General features: G+C 33.7%; 1 protein-coding gene and 1 long non-coding RNA gene across 5 annotated transcripts in view; both read right to left on the minus strand.

Annotated features, from left to right (window-relative positions):
- The window catches only part of LOC132948246 (uncharacterized), a 30,967-nt gene extending 30,106 nt beyond the window's left edge, over positions 1-861 (minus strand). The window contains exon 1 of the long non-coding RNA XR_009665013.1: positions 323-861. This is a non-coding gene — a long non-coding RNA (uncharacterized LOC132948246). The remainder of the gene's footprint in view (positions 1-322) is intronic.
- A 1,736-nt stretch (positions 862-2,597) lies between these two features.
- The window catches only part of LOC132948759 (ras GTPase-activating protein raskol-like), a 142,656-nt gene continuing 124,577 nt past the window's right edge, over positions 2,598-20,676 (minus strand). For 2 of the 4 annotated variants that reach the window (XM_061019401.1, XM_061019400.1), the window contains 14 exons: positions 11,884-11,981; positions 8,819-8,913; positions 8,080-8,319; positions 7,899-8,000; positions 7,272-7,456; positions 7,023-7,189; positions 6,493-6,914; positions 6,280-6,428; positions 5,839-6,005; positions 5,461-5,756; positions 4,632-5,383; positions 4,407-4,564; positions 4,200-4,345; positions 2,598-4,138 (listed from right to left, as the gene is read on the minus strand). In XM_061019401.1, the coding sequence (XP_060875384.1) occupies positions 3,883-4,138; positions 4,200-4,345; positions 4,407-4,564; positions 4,632-5,383; positions 5,461-5,756; positions 5,839-6,005; positions 6,280-6,428; positions 6,493-6,914; positions 7,023-7,189; positions 7,272-7,456; positions 7,899-8,000; positions 8,080-8,319; positions 8,819-8,913; positions 11,884-11,981 (3,233 nt within the window). In that variant the 3' untranslated portion in view covers positions 2,598-3,882. The remainder of the gene's footprint in view (positions 4,139-4,199; positions 4,346-4,406; positions 4,565-4,631; positions 5,384-5,460; positions 5,757-5,838; positions 6,006-6,279; positions 6,429-6,492; positions 6,915-7,022; positions 7,190-7,271; positions 7,457-7,898; positions 8,001-8,079; positions 8,320-8,818; positions 8,914-11,883; positions 11,982-20,676) is intronic. The other 2 variants (XM_061019402.1, XM_061019403.1) reach the window with 2 other exon arrangements.

Raw genomic sequence — 20,676 nt, forward strand, 5'->3', positions numbered from 1 at the left:
TCCTCTAGGGCCCAACTAGGTATATTTGGTGGGCCCCGTATGAAAAATTATTAGGAGGTAACGTAAAATGACATTTGCAAAACAAATAATTATTTTTATTAGTTTAATATTATATTATAGAGGTATACTATAATCATAGGCGCAAATTGACTAAATTTTTAGGGAAGACTCGAGCCCCCCTTTCTATAGGCCATATTGCTTAATACTGCGGAATATAAAAATTAGTACTAATTACTAGATTTTTAACTGGGGGGGGACTAAGTCCCCCAAGCCCCCCCCTATTTGCGCAAATTACTATAGTTAAAAAGTCAAAATTACTTACCATTATTTTCTATTGTAGGAAGTTCTTGACAATAAACATAGGTTAACCTAACCTATTTAAAAATCCTATACATTTTTTATTTCTTCCTCTTTCTTCAGTTTTATTTCCTTGAGATTTTCCTTTTGATGGAACCATTTTGTCATCGTAATTTATAATAAAGAAACAGAAAGTAGGTAATTAGGTATTAACAAACCGACAAGTAGACAAGTAGACAATTAATGTACGATGAACAAATGAAAATGTTGATAACCGGCAATGTCGATTCTTGATACAGATTAGGCAATAGGCACTATAGGTATTATATTACACTTATTATTGAAAATCAGAAGTTAAATGCACCATACATTATCATACAATAAACTGTAAAGTAAATGAGTAAAATACGATTGAAACCATTACTTTTTTGTCTATAATTGAAACTGACACAACTACATAGTACGGACGGTCTACGGAGTAGTAGGTACCTACACAATTATTAATTATTTCAGTAATTTCGTCAACGACGACCACTCACGAGTCACTACTAAATATTTAGTCATTACCACACGTCTTGTAGTACTTGATTGTAGTACTGGGCACACTGACAGTTGCCACAATGGTGTCCGATACCCGAAATATTAATTTTATTTTTAGTCTCTACGACAATAACAATCATGACGTTTACATAATACCATAGGGACAATCGTAATAATAGGTATTTACTATTTATATCTATTCTGTGGCATTACATACAAATTATGGCGTCGGGCTCATGGTTTAAGGAGTAATATTTAGGCAATTCACATGACACGAACATTTGGGCTTCGTCTATTTGTGAGTAGTAAATGAACATTAGTGAGCGTATCCGAGAATCGCTGACCGCTGTAATTACCGCGACTGCAACTCCCGCACGTCACATTTTCGCGTAAAATGAAATATAATTCACTTGGATAGTTGGATTTTACAGTTTTTTATTGTATTATGTCTTATTTGTTTTGAACAATTAAGTGGCCTGCTCGTGTGTCTTTAATAAGGGGCAATATTTAGGCAATATGCAATTTTAATGCCGCCGCCCATGTCATTTGTGTCAGTCGTCAACTACGATTAGTGTGAGTGTGACTGTATGCGCGGGTCCCGGACCATTTATCTATTCTGTGACCGGTTTCACACTGCGTGTGCGCACATGTCAACGAAAAATAAAATTTATGATTTTTTTGCTCAAAACACGCTTTACAGGAAAAACTCTCACGCATCGTAGAGTGGTCTGAATTGATTAAATTTTTTTTCGTTAGAAAGAAGAGAATTTTTTACAGGGCGCATGAATTTTTAATTTCGTTGCTTAAAACAGACATAATAAAAATAACAAAATCTTGTGAAAATTGGTCATATTCAAAGTCGTATATACGGTTTGGAAATAGAATCTTGAGAATCCAAGTTCAATAACCCCTGTAAGAAACGTTTCTCTTTCAAAAAAGTGAGTGGTGTCATGGAACACCTGGTAGAAACTAAGTTTCTATTCCAACAATTAATTTTAGTGGAACCATTAAATTTTTAAAATCCCAAGTATAAAAATATAAGAAAGATGACTTCTTAGTGTGTTGTAACGCGTAGTGTGTACTGTGTGATAACGTTAGAAATAGCCAATAACTAATTAATAATTTAATTAATAGTGTTACCGCTGACCATTAATAAATAAATTCTAGTATTTATAATCAATGGTATATTGTGTAAAAAGTCAAAAATCAGCTTATAATAATATAATACAGTACATTAACTATTTTTATTTTACAAGTGATAAAACAATTAGTATTAACTGAAACAGCGGGGGGTGATGGCCCATTGGCCCCCCGGCACACATGAATGAATTTGTTTTATAAGAATTTGTGCTTTTATATTTTATTTTTATTTTGTGTCTGCTATCACCTATTAGAACAGTGAAAATGGTTCAAATTACTACTTCAGCATCTTTTCTGATAGGAAAGTGAATCTAGTTAGTACTTTGTTGGGTCAAAACTCAAAAGTAAAAAAATTCCCAGTAGTTTTCACAAGCGTCGTGAAAAACAAAAAAAATTATCAAGTAAAGTTATTTTTACACAAAACTAGTTATCGACAAAATCGATTATGTTTTTCTGTTGTAACTCAAAAATGAATAGCTGTAAAAACTTTATATCCCAACATTTGTATATAATATAATATGAGAATTTACCTTACAAGATATTCAAAATATAATATTGACTCTTTTTAAGCTTAAAAATTTTTATTTTTAAATATTGTCAATAAATAATTATTTTCTCTCGGTCAAGTTGAACACAGATCCACAATTATTTTTTTTCAATTCACGTCTAAAGTTAACAAAATTCTTTAAAATTGCGAACATTTAAAAATTTTTGTCCATCTATCCAAGAGAAACTTTAAAAGAAAAGTTTACCGCTCAGTTACATTAATTTTGTATAAGCGTTTGAAATTCAATTTTTTACGATGGATATTCAACGTTAATTAATTATTTCTCTTCAAAAATTTTTTGATATTTTGTCGTAATTCAAAAATTAACTATAAAAAGCCCATCTTATAATAATATACTGTTCACATAACCATGAGCAAAACTCACGGGCAACGCCAGCGGAATGGCTAAAAATTAAAATATAATATAATTTTGTTTCCATAACTATGAACAGCAAAATACACCCAAAAGGACTCAATTTATCACAATTTTTTTCACGGGCAAAGCCGGGTTATTCAGCTAGTATTATATAAATAGGAAAATAAATTAGAAAACTCAATTTTTAAAAGGTCACCAAAAAAAAAAATGTATAATTCGTCAGTCCTTTTAGAATTAATACAATGATTTGTCAGTAATAATCTTTGGTACAAAACTTATTCTCAAGAAAACACGAAAAAAAATAAAACCAAAATCATTAAATATTTTGTTTTAAGTTTGATACACCCAAATCAATATTGAAAAATAAATAAAAAATAAACAATTCAACAACATAACTCTAACAGAATGTATAAAAAAAAAAAATAATAATAATAAATAAATAATAATAATCATCGATTAACACACTAAAATAATATTATACACTACCAGTTTGTTAAATTAAACGTACTCCTTAAGTAATATAAACTGAAAACTTTATAAGGAACATTTAGCAGCTAACTTAATGATCATAATGCGCTTAAAATCTACAAATAATAATAAAAAAACAAAGATTCATCAAAGAGGAAAAATACATCTGTGTTAAAAACCTAAAATAAAGTTTTGATAAATTCGCATAAACCACCAAGTTTAAAATAATATTAAATTTGTTAATTATTATTTTATATTAAAAAAAAATATATGTATGTATAACTATGTAAGAACACATTAAAGTTAATAATACTTGATAATGATTTGAAATTAGTAATTTAATTAAGATTATTTTACGTAAAAACGCAGTAATATAATAACGCGACGACCTACCCAATAAAATTAAGTCAAAAAAATTGCGATTGAAACTTTGAACCTATTTCAGACAAAGTATAAAATTTTTTTTTAAGATAAAATACTATCTATCTTTAAATATTTAATACGAGGACAGTTTTTAACAAGATGAGCTCTTGAGTTCACCAAGCTCGGCAAGCAGTCTATGGTTGATGTTGGGACTTGGACTATTGGTTTTTCCATTGGTCATTTGGTACCGTTCCTTGAGCTGGCTTAAAGCATTCAACAATCGGTTGTTAGCCGCGTCCAATGCAGCAATCTGGTGTTCTTGAGCCTCAATCACACGCTGTTTGTGAGTTAGCGTGTCAGACATTTTGCGCTGCTCACGTCTCAGTTCATCTTCCACAGACATCAACCTGAAGAATAATTGTGAAGTTTAAATTTGTCATTGAAGTCATTACACGCAATGCTACTAACCTAGCTATTATGTTTTTCATATTATCTGGTTCATTATCAATGATTTCTGGAGAATCTGGTTCAGATTCCAATTGCTGTTCAGCCTGCTCCAACTTTAATTTAAGTATTTGCACATTGGTTTGAAGACGTTCAATTTCCTTCTGGTACTGAATTTATATTCTTTATATATAAGTAAAATATAATTAAATAAATATTAATTTTACTTACGCTTATCTGATCATTGGAGCGATTAGTTTTTAATTTGTTGGCAATATTTTGATTTCTTGTGTCTTCATCCTCAGAAGAGTCTTCAGACATTCCACGACTAGAATCAATGGACACACGCCTTCTTAAAGGCATTTCAGCAGGGCACACTTTTTTAACATCTGTATAAAATATTTAAAAAACATTCAATCAAAAAAATCACCATTAACATTAATGAGCATGACATACCACCAGGTATACATTTAGGATTAGGGCTGACTCCGTTAACTTTGCTCGGAGACCATTTCCAAGCTAAGGATCTGGCCATACCACCACCATTGCACTGTGGATTAGTTCTTGGAGCTCGATGGGGTGGTAAGAATCTTGGTGCCACTTGAGCTACTTTATCATTAACTGGAGTATTCTCATCTTCAGAAGAGCTACATGATCGTGGCCGCTGTTTTCTTTGGTGATGATGGTGGTGATGGTGGTGGTGATGATGTTGATATACAGGATTGACAAATGCCAGAGGAGGCAAAGCAGCATTACCATTAGCTAATGGCGGTTTGCTATTGTTATTGGTCAAATCGACAGGACTTGAGCTCTGACTGTATGCTGCAAAACTCTGATAACCTGAGGATGCTACATTTGATAATGTGGAAATGGACATTTGGCTTCCCTTTTGCTGTTGGTCGATTTCTTCAACATCAGAATTGTGACCGTTATTATGATTGATGTGATGATGAGGAGTGAATCCATTGTACGTGGTAACTGGTTCATCAAATTTTAGCTTGGGGCAAAGTTGTAGGTTAGGTGAACCAGGATTGGACGAGAAGAATGCATTGCGGGGTAGAGTTGAAGCACGTGTTGTATTGGTCATAGGACGTTTTTCACACAATAATGTCGAACTTCCAACCAAATTATTTGTGCTGTTCAAAGACGACCCTTGTGTTGAGCCATACAAACGTTGAGAGGCGTCTTTCAATGTTGGATCATTATATCTAAAATTAAATACAAATAAAATATAATTATTGTTAAATACAAATTATATTTGTCAAGTTACTCCTCATATACACACCTAAAAATGTTTTGATGTTGTACAGGCTGGTAAATATTATTCGGTTCATTAGATGGTTGATTTTCAATGTAACTTTTTAATGGTGTTCGAACTCCAGCGGGCTGAGCCAGTGCTAATTGTATTCTTTCTAGTATCATGTGCAACTTTTCTACTTCCTGAAGACGTACTGGAGATATTTTTTCCACACATTCCATTAACAATGTATGAAGTATGCTCAATTGTTTTGCAAGGTCGATGTGTCCATCAAACTCAGTTGAGTGGTCTTGTGGAGTCGAATAACCATTTGGTACAGGACTCTGAAAATGTGATGAAATAATATATTTTTTAAATAGAATTATCAATAATTAGCTTATGATTGAGATTAAAATTGAGACTAACAGATATAATTTTCAAGAAAGATTTCATTGAAGCTGCTTCACGTTCCAAAAAGTCGTTCATAAACTCCATAAAATTTTCTTTTCCTTGAAATCGTGTGAAGTTTGCCAAGGTTTGCAGTGTTTTTGCTACCAGTGTCAAATTCCGTGCTGCTTTTTCATTTGGATATTCTGTAAAAGATATAAAAAAATCATTCAAATAAACGTTATATATTATATAAATATAAATGTATTTTAATCAGGGATTAAATTTGATGGAAATGCAGGGGGACTAAGTCCCCTACTTCGGATGGTGGTTAAAAGGTGTTCCCTTTAATAAATTAGGATTTTTTACATTACAAATTATAAAATTATGATATATGGAATGCTTAAGAGTATATGGAGACATTAGACCTATCTGGAATTCCCACTTTAAGCCCTGATTTTAATAGAAATAAAAACTCACCATGTGTAATGTTGAACAGGCTAGGTGACAAAATGGCTGGGCACAAAAATCTCAAAAAAATACAAGCTGAAATTAAATTGTCACTAATATCGTGGCGTCCAGAACCGTTCATACGTTCACGGAACCTCGTAAAACACTCCCGAAGTTCACTAAAACATCAAAATTCAAAATGAAATTAAACATGAACCTATATAAATGTATATAATCTCATACAATGGAAATGAAGTATGGGAAGAGAGTATACGATTCCATGTGGTTTCAACAGCATTTCTTAAATTAGCCTGCTGTTTGGCCAAGTTTGACGCACTTCCCGCTTTCAAAGGATCCACTTCGCAATCAAAACCAGTTTGCATGACATTTGACACAAGTTCACTCAGAGTCTCATGTAAATACTTTTCTCCAGTCAACTTTAAGTATGCTTCCATTGCCTTAGTGGCTAGTGAGTTCCCCCTGAATGTCAATCGATCATCTTCGACCTTTTCAATATCCATCATCACAATGTCAGACAGGAACTCTTTAGCTAGGTTTTCCTTTTGCATGACATGCACTAGAGCCGTGGCGATGTCTTCTTTGGCCTTGACTCCAACAACAGGTTCCAAGATTTCACAAATGGTTTTGTAATCCGTTCTCAAATACTACAACAATAAGGTACAACAATGGTATATTAGTTTTGTGATTATAGTTTGATTGGACACTCTGGGCCCGGTGCTTTGGTAATTAAAATTCTTTCAAATCTTTATCACCTGTAAGAATTCTTGATAGATTTGTACGGGCAGTATGTCAACACTCTGAAAACGGCATTTCACTCTCAAGGAAGGAGGGTCTTTGAGGGTTTTCTCCGTGGTCACCGGATACCACTTCTCGGTGAGAAATCTTGATGTGACATCATGTACTGGAATGCTTACGGTGCCTGTAAATACGATGAATAAAAAACTCTTAACTAGTATATTTTTAAAAATATAAATAAACTAATATAGGTACTACACCCGTACCGACTAAGAAGCTTTTATCCTTTTTCTTCTTTCGCTCGCCTTCCCGATACAAATGCACATTTATAACGTTCACCTGTGGTAGACTGGTGAAGTCAAAGTGTTCGCCCCAAAAACAGAGCTCGGATTTCTGTTTTGATGATGTTCGTGCAAACAGTGTTTTGTCCAAACATAGCTCGCAAAAATACCTGCATGGGTTAACAGTGTTAATAATAATATAACTATAAATAATGTTGTGATGTTCAATTAAAAGGAATTGTGACATTTTAATTTTTATAAATTGAATTGTATACTGTATATAATATTAGGTATCTTTAAAATTTCACAAAAAGTAATAAGTTACCTAAATGATAAATCTAGCAAAATTAAATTTTGTGCGCTACTGTAAAATTTAGAAAACCTATTATTACTGGTTAATGATAAAATACATAAGTAGGTATCTGGTATACGGTATACCTAAGAAATCATTTCGACATAAAATATTAAAAATAATTTAGTTTTGTACAACAGTAGCAGCTGTAGTTACTGTAGAAGATTCCTTTTTCTTTTTTAATCAAAATCGATAAAATCAAAACAGACACAATCATAGTGTGCAGTAAGTTGTAGATTAAAATATAGACGATCTCGTACCTTTTTTTGTTAGCCAGCCCTTTGGCTTCTAGAATCCATATTTTCAATGCATTTTCTGTGCGGCGTATGTGCTCCTGGTCGGGTTGTACGGATTTCCTCAAACTGTGCAGAAAACCGATGTGAATTTGTTATTGCTACGACAATATTATACAGAGTATTTGAAAATGTACAAACAACAAACCTGTACACCCATTTGTCGCGTTCTTCGGCTGTGCGGCATGAGAAGTACCTTGTGTTACCCGCTGGCAACGTCACCTGGAAACAGTTCTCCCGGCCCAGAACAGACGGGTGTAGCGGTTTGATCTCCACACCGCCGCTGCTCAGGTCCAATGATTGCATGATGCTCTGTGACTGGCCAGACAGAAGCGACTCGTGCGAACGGGACGTCCTCAGCCGAGGTCCGCTGCCCGGGCTAGCGTTTCTGCGATGAAAAAAACCGTAATTTGTCGTTATTATTTTTTTTTAATTCCGAACTTGTAGTGTACCTTCAATCAGTCTATACATATTATATTATAAAGAAGGATATTATGGTGTCTTACTACGTGCTCCCTCCCTCACCATAAATACATTTTTATCTAATTGATATTTCACAAAACGAATACCAGTGAGCAGGAACTCATAGCGATAGTTTATTATTATGAGGCTAGGAAAATATTTTTTTTTTTTTATACTCATAATAAAAAAATTGATACAACTGATTTTTAAATGTATAACTTATTTCCGAGTATTTTCTAGTATTTAAAAAGGAATGCTAGTTTTAAAGTTTGAACATGAGTCAGGTTAAGTATATAATGACGTAATATTATACACGGAAGGATGCACCTGTTAGTGGGGCACGGCGCCACTGGAGGGTGGTATTTACAATCTACAATAAAATATATAATATGATAATTTATAATGATATTATTGTTTTTCCTTACCCATCAGATTCCAGCGCTTTTTTTCGCTCCAACTTCGTGACGCTTTTGGTCCGTTTTAGCGGATTTGACCTGAACGATCGTTTTGAAAAGAAATTCTGTTGACAAAAAACTACATTGTAAGTAAATGACGATATATTATTATTATTATCGATGTAAATCACAAATCAGTTGCGTATTCAGTAATTTACGGCAGAAGGAGGGGTATATATAAACATTTTGTTTTATATAAACGTGTTAACATTTTTACTGAAAAAAAAACGTCAAAAAGAAGTTTTAACACCCAACCTCCGCCATTTTAAATGCATAGACAACAACAAAATCATCTCGATCGATATAAGTAGGTATAAATAGCCTAACCAACTAACCTATACAAAAATTACAAGCAAATAATAATAATTACATCACAACACTGTGCAACGGCGTTATCGGTTTACGACATCGTCTCGGCCCATGTTCGGATGATAACAGTTATTTGTGCTCGGAGTGAAAGTTTTAAACGAGGTTTTTTTCCCAAACATGAAACTGTTCTTTAAAAATTGCATGTATACATAATATAATATTATATTGTATTACGCGCACGAAATATAAAAAATCGCATCACCATAATATTCTTTAAAGTGATACCCAAAACAACAGCAGCCAGTGGGCGCAGTGCTCGATTTTGAAAACGCTTTTCATCCACGACCAACCCATCACGTCATGACCGTCGGACAATACATACAAAACAATACAACATAATATTTCGTCGTATATCTGAAAGCGCTCTTGTCCCGGAAAGTACATTCACAAAATATAGCACAAAGGTACACCGGCATAAACTATAAAATAAATAGGAATGTTTTTATTGAAGGGACAACTCTTGAGCCATTTTTTTTATGCAATGATGCACCCAGTACGTAACGCTTAATATTGTAACCATATATTTTATTGTCACCACGGCCTACCTATTATATCGGGGTAATTATAATATTCAAACATGCACATCTTGACGAATATATAAAATAAGACATAAGTATACAGTTGCAGAGGCAGACCCTAGGAATGTAAAATAAAATCTATAGTCAGCTAGACACAACAAAAGAATATAATAGTCATATATTATATATAAATTAAACACCTATATTAGTAATTTTAAAAACCTACTATAAACATATAAAACAAAATGTTGTTATTTTTATAAATCAACTATTAAACGAGAAGGTATCAACGCTGGGCCACATGAGCAATACATATATAACTTGATAAACTTGGAATTGGACGGTGAAAATAAAATCAATCATTTTCCTGTTACACTGCTGTAGTATAACCTGTATAACATTTTTCACGGTTATTGCACCGTAATAATCATTAATTTTTTGCCTAATTTATAATTGGCGTGATATAGGGAAACGGGTTGAAATGTTTTCTATCATCACTGATGATTCATCAGCATAAATGTACGATATTTTTTTACATTCTGTTAATAATACAAAAAAAAATTAACATAAACACATTTTCGAGTTTACAACTCAAATTTTTTTAAATATTAACTGTTTCCTATTTTAAATGACTACGAAATAGAAATAGAATGGTTATTTTTTATATCCTTAAAATCAAATATAATTTTGGATTGTTAAACAATCTCAGCCAAGATTTTAAGTTTTTACCATTATAAGACTGTAACATGTCACTATCTATTAACAACGAATTGTCCCGTCATTGGTAGGTATATTATATATAATTAATAGAAATAACTGCCTTGGAGGTGCTAATATTATAACGACACGTACAATCACAATGAAATTACAAAATTACCGAAGGCAAATCCTCGGTGATATAACGTTAACACAATTGTACGTACCTACTTACTACGCGTCTACGTGAGTAATAAATAATATATATTATAAAACCCAATTATATAAAGATCGGAGTAACATGAATACACGTGTACGTACCTGGCACCCACTTGTTAAACACATTTCTAAAATGTCCTAATCATTCCTAATAAATCTAAAATCACTGTTATTATAGGTATTACTTTTTATTACATGAGCTGGAATGATTTTTCAAAATAATTATAGATTTCGCGAAAGGAGTTTAAAATAAAATCATTAAAACAAAATTGTACGAATAGTTTGAAATGATTATTGATATTTATGATTAAATATTCGTTGTATTATAAGAAGTTAATATTTTATTATTGTCACATAATATTATGATTTAATATAATATGATTTCAAGTATAATAATGTATACTATAACCTACTCTGTAGGTATAAGATTTATTCATAATCACACGAAATTTCTAACGCCGGTTTTTTTTATTTGTTTTTGAACGATCTATAGACAATTTGCATATTCCTGTTCGATATTAGGTATCGTAAAGCACACCTTTCTTCTTTATTATTTTTTTTTTTTTGGACTACCACGTGCACGTCCGACAAAGTGGATCTTTCTAATTTCCTCATAAAAATAATTAGTACCTGGCCAACTACCATAAAATATGTATTAATGTGTACACAAGTACACCGATTCTATATTATAGTATACGTATATTATAGCGGATGCGCGCACGTTTTACGCTAGTTTGTTTGATGAGTCAATTTAGTTTTACGAGCGGAAACCCAAAGTCATCGCGTTGACATTAATTGTCCGTGTCTACCGCGCCATCGAGTATAATAATTTTCATACAAGAGAGACAATCTCTTTGAAGAATTTCTTCACTCTTTTTAAAGATCAAAACGTTGGACATACCTTACACAGAATATTATGTCCGCACGAGTCGTTATTAGCGTAGTACATAAGGTACCTGACGAAAGACATTTGTCGGTCGTTCCAAATTCACTACAAAAACAAACGTCCGACAAATTATCCTGCCAAATTATATCCATATTATAGGTACGAATATTACGATTTATACTCGACGATAATATATTATATAGGTAGAATTGACTAAAAAGTGTACGTTTCGCACGAAATATAAATAATATAATATACCTATTATTATGCTGTAGAACAATAATAATTGCTAATACATAGTAATTATTATTACGGGTTTCTATAATAATAATTTAATAATAACTCACCACAATTCTCGAGGGCGTGAGTTCCAGCGACCTGGTGTTTCCGAGCACTGGAGTCGTGGGAGCGCTTCCTCGGCGGCAGGCTTTTTCGTACGAAGTGTCTGCAAAAACGATAAAAACAAATGGTCAATATTAATAATTTTGTTTTTGCTTTTACATTTTACACAAAAAATACACATAACAATGATAATCAAACGAACGAGAATGTCCGGCGGCGTGTGGCTTTGTATATTATGCAAAGACTTCGACGATATTCGTTCGGGGTTTTTATTTACTATTCAATTTTTAGTTACTGATACTCTGAGCGCGCTGTCGGTATTATAACTAATAATATTACGAGGACGGTTATACTATAACTGCAACGAGACGTTTTTGAACGAGCGACACGACACGACACGACACAACCGGCGGACGAGCGAAAGCCAAATGATGTATAGAAAGCGCGGATAGATGCGTGCTGAAAAAAAAACTCTCCACGACAGATTGATCATGCAGAACGTCGTCGTCGTCGTCGTCGTCGTCAATTTCTCCTCCATACGGTCAACAAATAATATCCTATAAGGTATAAACACTCTCACGCGTGAGCACTTATATAAATATTCATATTTCATGAAGGTAATATAAACGGTGTTATTATATTATGATCTATGACCAATACGAATAATTGAGAGAGGACGTCTATTTACGGTTTCGTTTCGAGGGGTTTTAAACGGGCGAATTTTTAATAATAACGAATATTCACCGGTAATATTCAAAACGATATAATTATTTTGCGCGAACCAATACCGTTCTCGGCGATCAATATTGTAATAATAGGATTAGGTATTTATATTTTTTTTATAAAAGGGAAAACTAATGTGGCGTTTTAATTTTTTTTTATTATTCCATGTACGTGATTTCGAGAACTAAAAACCCTATGTTGTGATGAAAAAGTACCTATAATAATAGTTTTTGTCCACGATAAAGGTTTTAGTCTTCACATTTTAAATATAACATAATTATATACCTAGTGGCGATAGTATGCACACATTTTTTCAGTTTCGTAAGCACAACGATTGCGTACTCCGGTCCTCTTATTGTGTGTGCGCACAATATTCCTCTTTTAGGGCACGACTGTAACCTATGGAGCGACATAGCGTCTGTTGTCGTTTCAGAGTTTCAGACTTCAGTTGTCACGTACAAGTTTGCGGCACGCAACGGGTAATTCGTCCGTATTTCATTCCTTTAGGGGTGGGAGGGGGGGGGGGGGTGTAAGGAATGAAATACGGACGAATTTTGATGATAATATATTATAACAAAAGCGTCAACGAACTCTTGCGGTTCTTTTATTTTTTCCTACTCGGTACAATTATACACAGTAACTGTGTATATTGTGTATCATTGTATACTGATAATACGCAAGACGACGACGATGTTTTTGTATTACGATATCCAGTGACGGAGAGAGAGAGAGAGAGAGAGAGAAACACAATATAATGATAGTAATAAGATACTAAGCAATTTTAATACATTCTCAGTTCTCACGTTAGAAAACATAACTTTGCATCATTATCGTCAATACCGAATGATCCATCATCTATAGGTTATTAAATTGTACAATATAAGTTTTATCAAGCGTTAGTCGCCCCCTCCCCCCCACAACTCCACCCCTCACAAATACTTAGTGAGAAATGTCCACTATTTTGCTATCTATATTTTCGTGAAATTTTTATATTGTATTCGGTTGAGCAATATATTATATTAAAAATGATAACCATACTCCCGAGCACATAATCCGACGCCGATATTAAACAAGGACTTTATACCGCGGTGCGTACCGTTTCGGGAAAAATGCTTGCAGCTGGCGACCCTCGTGAACTCGTCTATCTGTGTATGACGATAATATTAATAAATATATGACACATAACAAACAATAGTGTCCTGTTAGAGTATTTTATTATTGGCGATTGTAATGAAAATACAACAGCGCACTTACTCCTAAGAAGAAACCAAACAAATACACGCATTTAAGTTATAATATATTATGTATAGCACGTTAATAGTTAGACATCCAATTAGTACACCTACCTAAATATTAAACTCAATTTACATGGATTAATTTTGTCACCTTTTTTTCGAGGTAACTAAATATATACATATGGCCACCAGAAATTCGAAACGAAAAACGTTTATTTTTTTTTTGTGTTATATAGGCATATAGCTTATATAGGCATATGCTTATATTATAATTAACATGGGTATATTATGTGTACACGGTAAATTAGTTCGAACACTTGACACACACGATGATAATAATAATATTATGTTATATTTTATATACACAGAATATGCATTTAACCATCAGACCAATAAAATTAAACATTTATAAGTTTATAAAAATGTATTATTTTTAACGTTTGTTTAATAAGAATTATTATATAAATCATAATTAAACAGTTTTTTTAAGACAATACACAACATGAAATCGTATTAAAATTACAAACAACATAATATACTATACACAACAACGTAAAATGTGAAAACTAAGTTTCGAGACTAAACACACTATATTTTTCCACAACGATCTGTTTTTGAAAATCGGTTCATAGAAATGTATTATATTGTGCATGCGAGTCGAAAACAACATCGAGGGGCGGAACCATATCGCGCGGTATAAAAGATTGGTGACAACAGACGTAACAGCTAATGGGAGAGGGGAGCGGAAAGTAGACCTTGACTCTTGTTTATTATTAATTAAAAAACCGACTAACCTTTCGACGTCCGAACCACCGCTTCGATTTGATTTTTTTAAACGATCGACGCTCACAATTGGTTCGGTATAATATATTATATCGTACACGGTTAATATATAAGTATATTGTTTGTGAAATTATGCGACTTGTATTGACGAAATGGTATTTAACGGCAAGTCGAAGACTTCTGTTAAGATTCAAAAAAATGAATAATACGTCTGGTCATAATACGCGCGAGATTCGTTGGCGTACGTACCAGTTTTATTATTTGTTTTATGTTTATATTTTCTCGATATTAAAAAGCACGTTGTTCCTTAGCGAGCAGTATACAATGCCGGAGTATAAAGTTTATACATAGATTACACAGATTGTTATGTTAAATATTATTTATTAAATAGTCCTTATCACTTATCAGTACAAACATTCAACATTTTATAAATCACGGCTAAATATATAGGTATGATCGCAACTTTGTGATACGCAGGTGTCATGGCCGTCACTGGCAGTGGATTTTATCACTTCGATTTTTTTGTCAACAAAACCATACAAATTATCAATTTCTTGGCTAAATAAATACAAAAATCACTGCCAGCTGAGATTCCTTTCCATGCTAAAACATGCAATAATTGTACGTGCGCAGCCCATATAACGAAAATGCGTCTCAATGCGATCATACCTATATATTTAGCCATGATATAAATATTGTTTTTAGTGCACATGCAATCCATCAGAGGATTCAAACAAAATTGATCGTTCTTAATTATTATTCAATTTATTTTACCAAACACTCAATCTCTTATTGCTTGATAGCCGAATACGTTCAGTTCGTCGGACTTTATTTGCACGTTGAGTTCACGAAAAATAAAATAATGTGGCTCTCTCATTCGAAACGCAATGCTATAGTTTGGTTTTCGAAACGACCGTTATTTTTATCAACGAGATTTCAGACAACGAATAATAATAATAAATACTATCGTGTTTGAACGTAATAATTTATAATACTATTTTAGTATACTAAAAATTAAAATACAATAAAAATGTATGCGGTTTAATGGGTGCTGTACAGTACACAGCACAGTACACCGAGTCTACACTATACGTCGCTTTGTTATTGTAATCGCTCATAATTTTCTCTCGGCGGCTAATCGCCTAATCCACTCTGCTACTATTATAAAAACGATATTATTTTGTTTCATTATTTCCGTTTTTTTTTTTTAGTGTGTATTTCGTTTATTGCACAATGTATAGACTTATGTTCAACCTTAAAATGTCCATTACGCACATTTAACACGAGTGCACGCTGAAAATATAACCATTCGCATTTCATGCATTGTTAACGTATTTCGAATAGACAAAAATACACTCGAATAAAACAGGTTTGGGAGATAAACGTTTCATTTGAACCCGTTTAGAGCTTAAATATTAAAAAGGATAATAATAATTCTAAATTTATCAATTCGAATATTGATTGATACCATTGAGTAGGTATACAATGTTATTTCAATGTGCTACCCTGCGTACCACGCGGTTGAATAGGTACGGAGTTTGATTTCCAAGACTAGAACACTCAAGAAGTATTAACTGTTCTGAAAAAGTTTTTGGAAAAATAGAAATCACATTATTATCAGACCACCAACGGTAGAGTATTAATAAACAATCCGAGAAATCACATTCAATAATATCCATGATTTAATTTTGACGATTCGGCCGATGGATACGAGAAATAATAATTCTTAATTCACGTGTTATTGTTATTGTTTTGGTGGGTGGACGCAACTTAACAGTCCTCCGCTGCAAAATTCGTGTTTGTGCCCATATTTTTTATCATTTATGTTTAAATTAATTATTGTTATTATTTTTAGTATTTCGTCACCCCTGTCCGAACAACTATCGGACGCGACGAGGCCGAACTGTGAGCTGCGGTACACACGATATCATGTACTTTATACAACAATAATATAAAATATTGCTATAATATTATACATTTTCAACGACAAGCCTAAAATCCCATTCTCCTATTGGAACGGGAAACGTGAGTTTCCTGGATTTATACCGGATGGATCGGTGAGTGGTGTGCGTGGTAGGGGGAGAGAAGTGACCGGAGATCCTCTGCATTGCGTTACGCTTTACGCAACAGCCAACGTTCCCCGATTGTTCGCTGGATGCGTGTTCACGGGATACGTCGTGTCAAAAGAGTGCTAAAAGCAGCGGCAGTCGATTGGAATAAACGGTTTAAAATGTTTTTGGTTGAAAATAAAGAACCGAACGCGTTCGGTTAGCTACTATATTGTACATTATCATACGCGCCGTACAGAAAGGGTCGCTGCAGGGGAAAGAGGCACGTCGGCGTTTGACGTAGGTACACATAATAATATAATAATCGTATATACACCAGTACACACATAAAAACGACCCGCTGTATAACCGGTTCTGAACCATAATAACATGATTCCGTAAGATACAAAAACCAGTATAGGTATGTGCGCACGCACACACAAACACACACGGTCGTCGGCCGTTTCACACAGACCGGGTGGACAAAAATATAATAAGAAGAAGAAAGAAAGGAAAATAGAGATATTATACCTCCTCGACCGGTTACTGGTTACCGGACACGTATGTGGTTGCTACCAGATTGCTCTACCGTCAATGCCGCAATGGCCAATCGATGCGACGAACATGGCTTGCCTTTTGCACTCAGTGTTGGAACGGCAGTTAGCTACAGAGGAAATTCGTCTTGCGGGCGAGAGACATTACAGGAGAGTGAAAAACTTGAATGAAAATCATCGAACGCCAGAGGAGGTGGGGAGACGAGAGACAACATGGTTTTGAAACGAGTTTATTGCGCGAAGACAAACTATTGTCAGTTTCTGTGCAATCGAGGGAAATCGAAACCAAAAGTTTCCAAATCATTATCGAAAAACGTATGAATAAAAACCAGTTAGCTGCACTAGACCCAGAGTAATGACTAGACTGCAAGACGTTTACGGCGCCGATTACCTACACCGATTATAACCGTCAATACGGTTAATAACTTAATATTGAATGCGACGATTGCAATAAATTGTACAATACATTTTCTATTATTGTTATTTTCCTATTATTGGCAATGTCATCTCCATGACTTGTACGGTAATAGTTTGTAAGGTATACGAAAATAATTTTTACGACGTTATTATGTGCGCGCGATGGTAAAAAGGATAAAAATAAAATAAAAACCACTAAACGCAAGGGCATCAGATTTTTTATACGCAAACTAGGCGAAAAATCACATAACCTCCTCGAGACTTGGGAGAATTTGTTTGTGTTAATGGTTAATCATTACGAATTCTCAGAAACAAAATTATCTGTAATGTGCACAAATCTGACGATCGTCCTATGCATGACCTCACGTTTCCGATACAAGCATAATTTTCATAAATTTACTTAAGTACATTCATACAACACTAATTCTAAAATTGACATAATATTATGGTAATCACGACACGCATTTTGTGTACGTATTTACGCACACCATAATACCATATTATTATAATATTATTACTGTTATAATAATTTTAGAGATTTTTTTCTCAATACGCCTAATAAATACGTGAGCATTGGACATACACAAACGCGCACACTCTTAGATATTATTATGTTTACCCTTTATATCGCGTTCAGCATTACAAACAAATTATAAACAATACGGGGTGGTCCCACCGCAAAAGCAGTCGCCCGTACATCCGACTGTACTGCAACATCGAAAAAATAACTCGCACTCCCCTCTCACCGATTTGTCATCGTTCGGCAGGTCCGTCCTAACGTAAATAGTCTTCCCAGACACACATTTTTCGTACGTATATATAATAATAATAGTTATTATTATTATTATTATATGCATGCACAGTGTGTTTTAACACACCCGAACCGATTTCAATCGACATGAAAATAGAATATTCAATAAAGCGACTCTAAATTACATACAAGAGGCCTATTAAAAATTATTGCTGGTAGTCAAGCAGACATTACTAAAATCAAGTGCTGCTTGTGTGCTCGACACGCAAAAACTATATTATAATATTTTAGGCGACTAATGAGAAATATTTTACATCACGAAAAATGTGTAATAATTTATTATACTAAATAATTTTGTTGAATATAACGATTCACCAGGCAAAATAGACACGGCTTAAAAATATGAAGTACGGGAGAAAATTGAGTAAAAAGTTATAAAGACAAAAAACGAAAACAATTACGTCGTAAAAAATGATAAGATATGCAAAAAAGGAGGAAAAAGTATAATATTATATAATTATCAACCGACCATACAAATTCATCAACAAATAATTATCCTCCTCCAAGATCCCCCCTCCTCCTCAAAAAATAAAAACAGCCATAGCTTAACTACTTTTATGCAAATGCATAACGCAGTGAATTCAGTCCCTGCCGCCACTCACAATGCACACACATATATTTACATCTAATTTACATCATAAATATTGTTTACGGCCTTTAAGAAAAAACTGAAAACAAAAAATAATTAATTTACACCGATCACTATAGACTATAGAAGATTTTAAACGGAATACACCACGACAATACGATCAAATACAATACCTTGGGGTTTGCATTATATTATACGAAAATCAAATATAAATATATTTATTTTTAAGTTTTAGTATTGTACACACACAACTGCTAGTACAAAAATAATAATATAAATTATTATTATTATACACTACTGACCTCGTCACCCTCGAAATTCACATAGCTCTCCTCCCAACACTGCCGCCGCTGGTTAAACACCTATAGGTAAGTCACGACAATCACATGACGCCAGACTGTTACACTGAGCACAAGTCTGTAGCGTGATTTTCATTAAATTTTTTTCTAACACAACAGATGTAATAATATTGTGTATTATACTGTATTATAGTTGTCGCAACATCGCAGCCGGTTGCACGACGTGGAGAGAAACCGACGCCGAAGGGTCGTGCCGAGCTCACGATAATATTCAATATAATAAAATGTATACTATTATTATAGTATAAATAGTGCATATTATAGGAGATTATTATTACGTACATGTCGGGCACCGACGTCAGTCCGACAACCCGCGACACCTAAAACGAGCAATAGCCAGAAAGTAAAATTTAAACGATAAAAATACGCGCGTTATTACGTAAGAATCCCAAATACTGAACTATATTGATGACGTGAGTATTAAAAAATATAACATTTATTATTACAGAATATGTTTAAGTATAAAACCAAATCGGCGGCAGCTGCAGACGCTTGTAATTCTAATACCTATAATGTGAAATCTCCCACTTTTTCAGTCTCGGCACGAACAGGTGCACGAGATGTGCAAAACACGATTTGGACCCACAACAATACTATTGTAACAACATATGTGACAATAATAATATTATGCACTCGACCATCGTCGACCTTAATGCAATGACATGAGGGGCCCGAAATGCATTTCGTCCGGGTGTGGTATACTACATCAGTGGCGGCATGACAAGGTATATTTTAAGGCAATAATCGTTATTGTTTTGTGGCCAAAATACGAAATAGTTGGATGATTGCTAGACGAGTAATTACGGTTTAGTCATTTTACTGTCTTTTTATCATGATAATATATAATAATATGTACCTATATAATTGTATTATTATGAACAATTATATTTAATATTTTTTTAAATTATAAATAAACCTGGGTGTCCTTCCGTGTGGACGTGCGCGGTGTATTTAGATTTTAGAATATTATACATTTTTTGCTTTGAATAGTTTCAAAATGTTCACGTCAACTCTATATTATTATTATTATTACCGTAACGTAGATTCACAACTGTCAACTCGTTGAAAAAATTTAAACAAAATAGTCAATAGCCACAGCGGCGTTTGAGCGTCGGCGGACATAGTTTGAGCTCTTCACGACACCCAACACGGGGGGACGCCGCACACACGGTGCAACAAAATAATATTAACGGAATCAAAAGCGATACCAGGCGCAATATGGCCGGCACACGTCGACAATCGAGAAATCTCATTCAAACGTTATCACTCAATGGTATAA

This window comes from Metopolophium dirhodum, chromosome 7 (assembly GCF_019925205.1).
Source record: "Metopolophium dirhodum isolate CAU chromosome 7, ASM1992520v1, whole genome shotgun sequence".
NCBI classification, from domain to species: Eukaryota; Metazoa; Arthropoda; class Insecta; order Hemiptera; family Aphididae; genus Metopolophium; species Metopolophium dirhodum.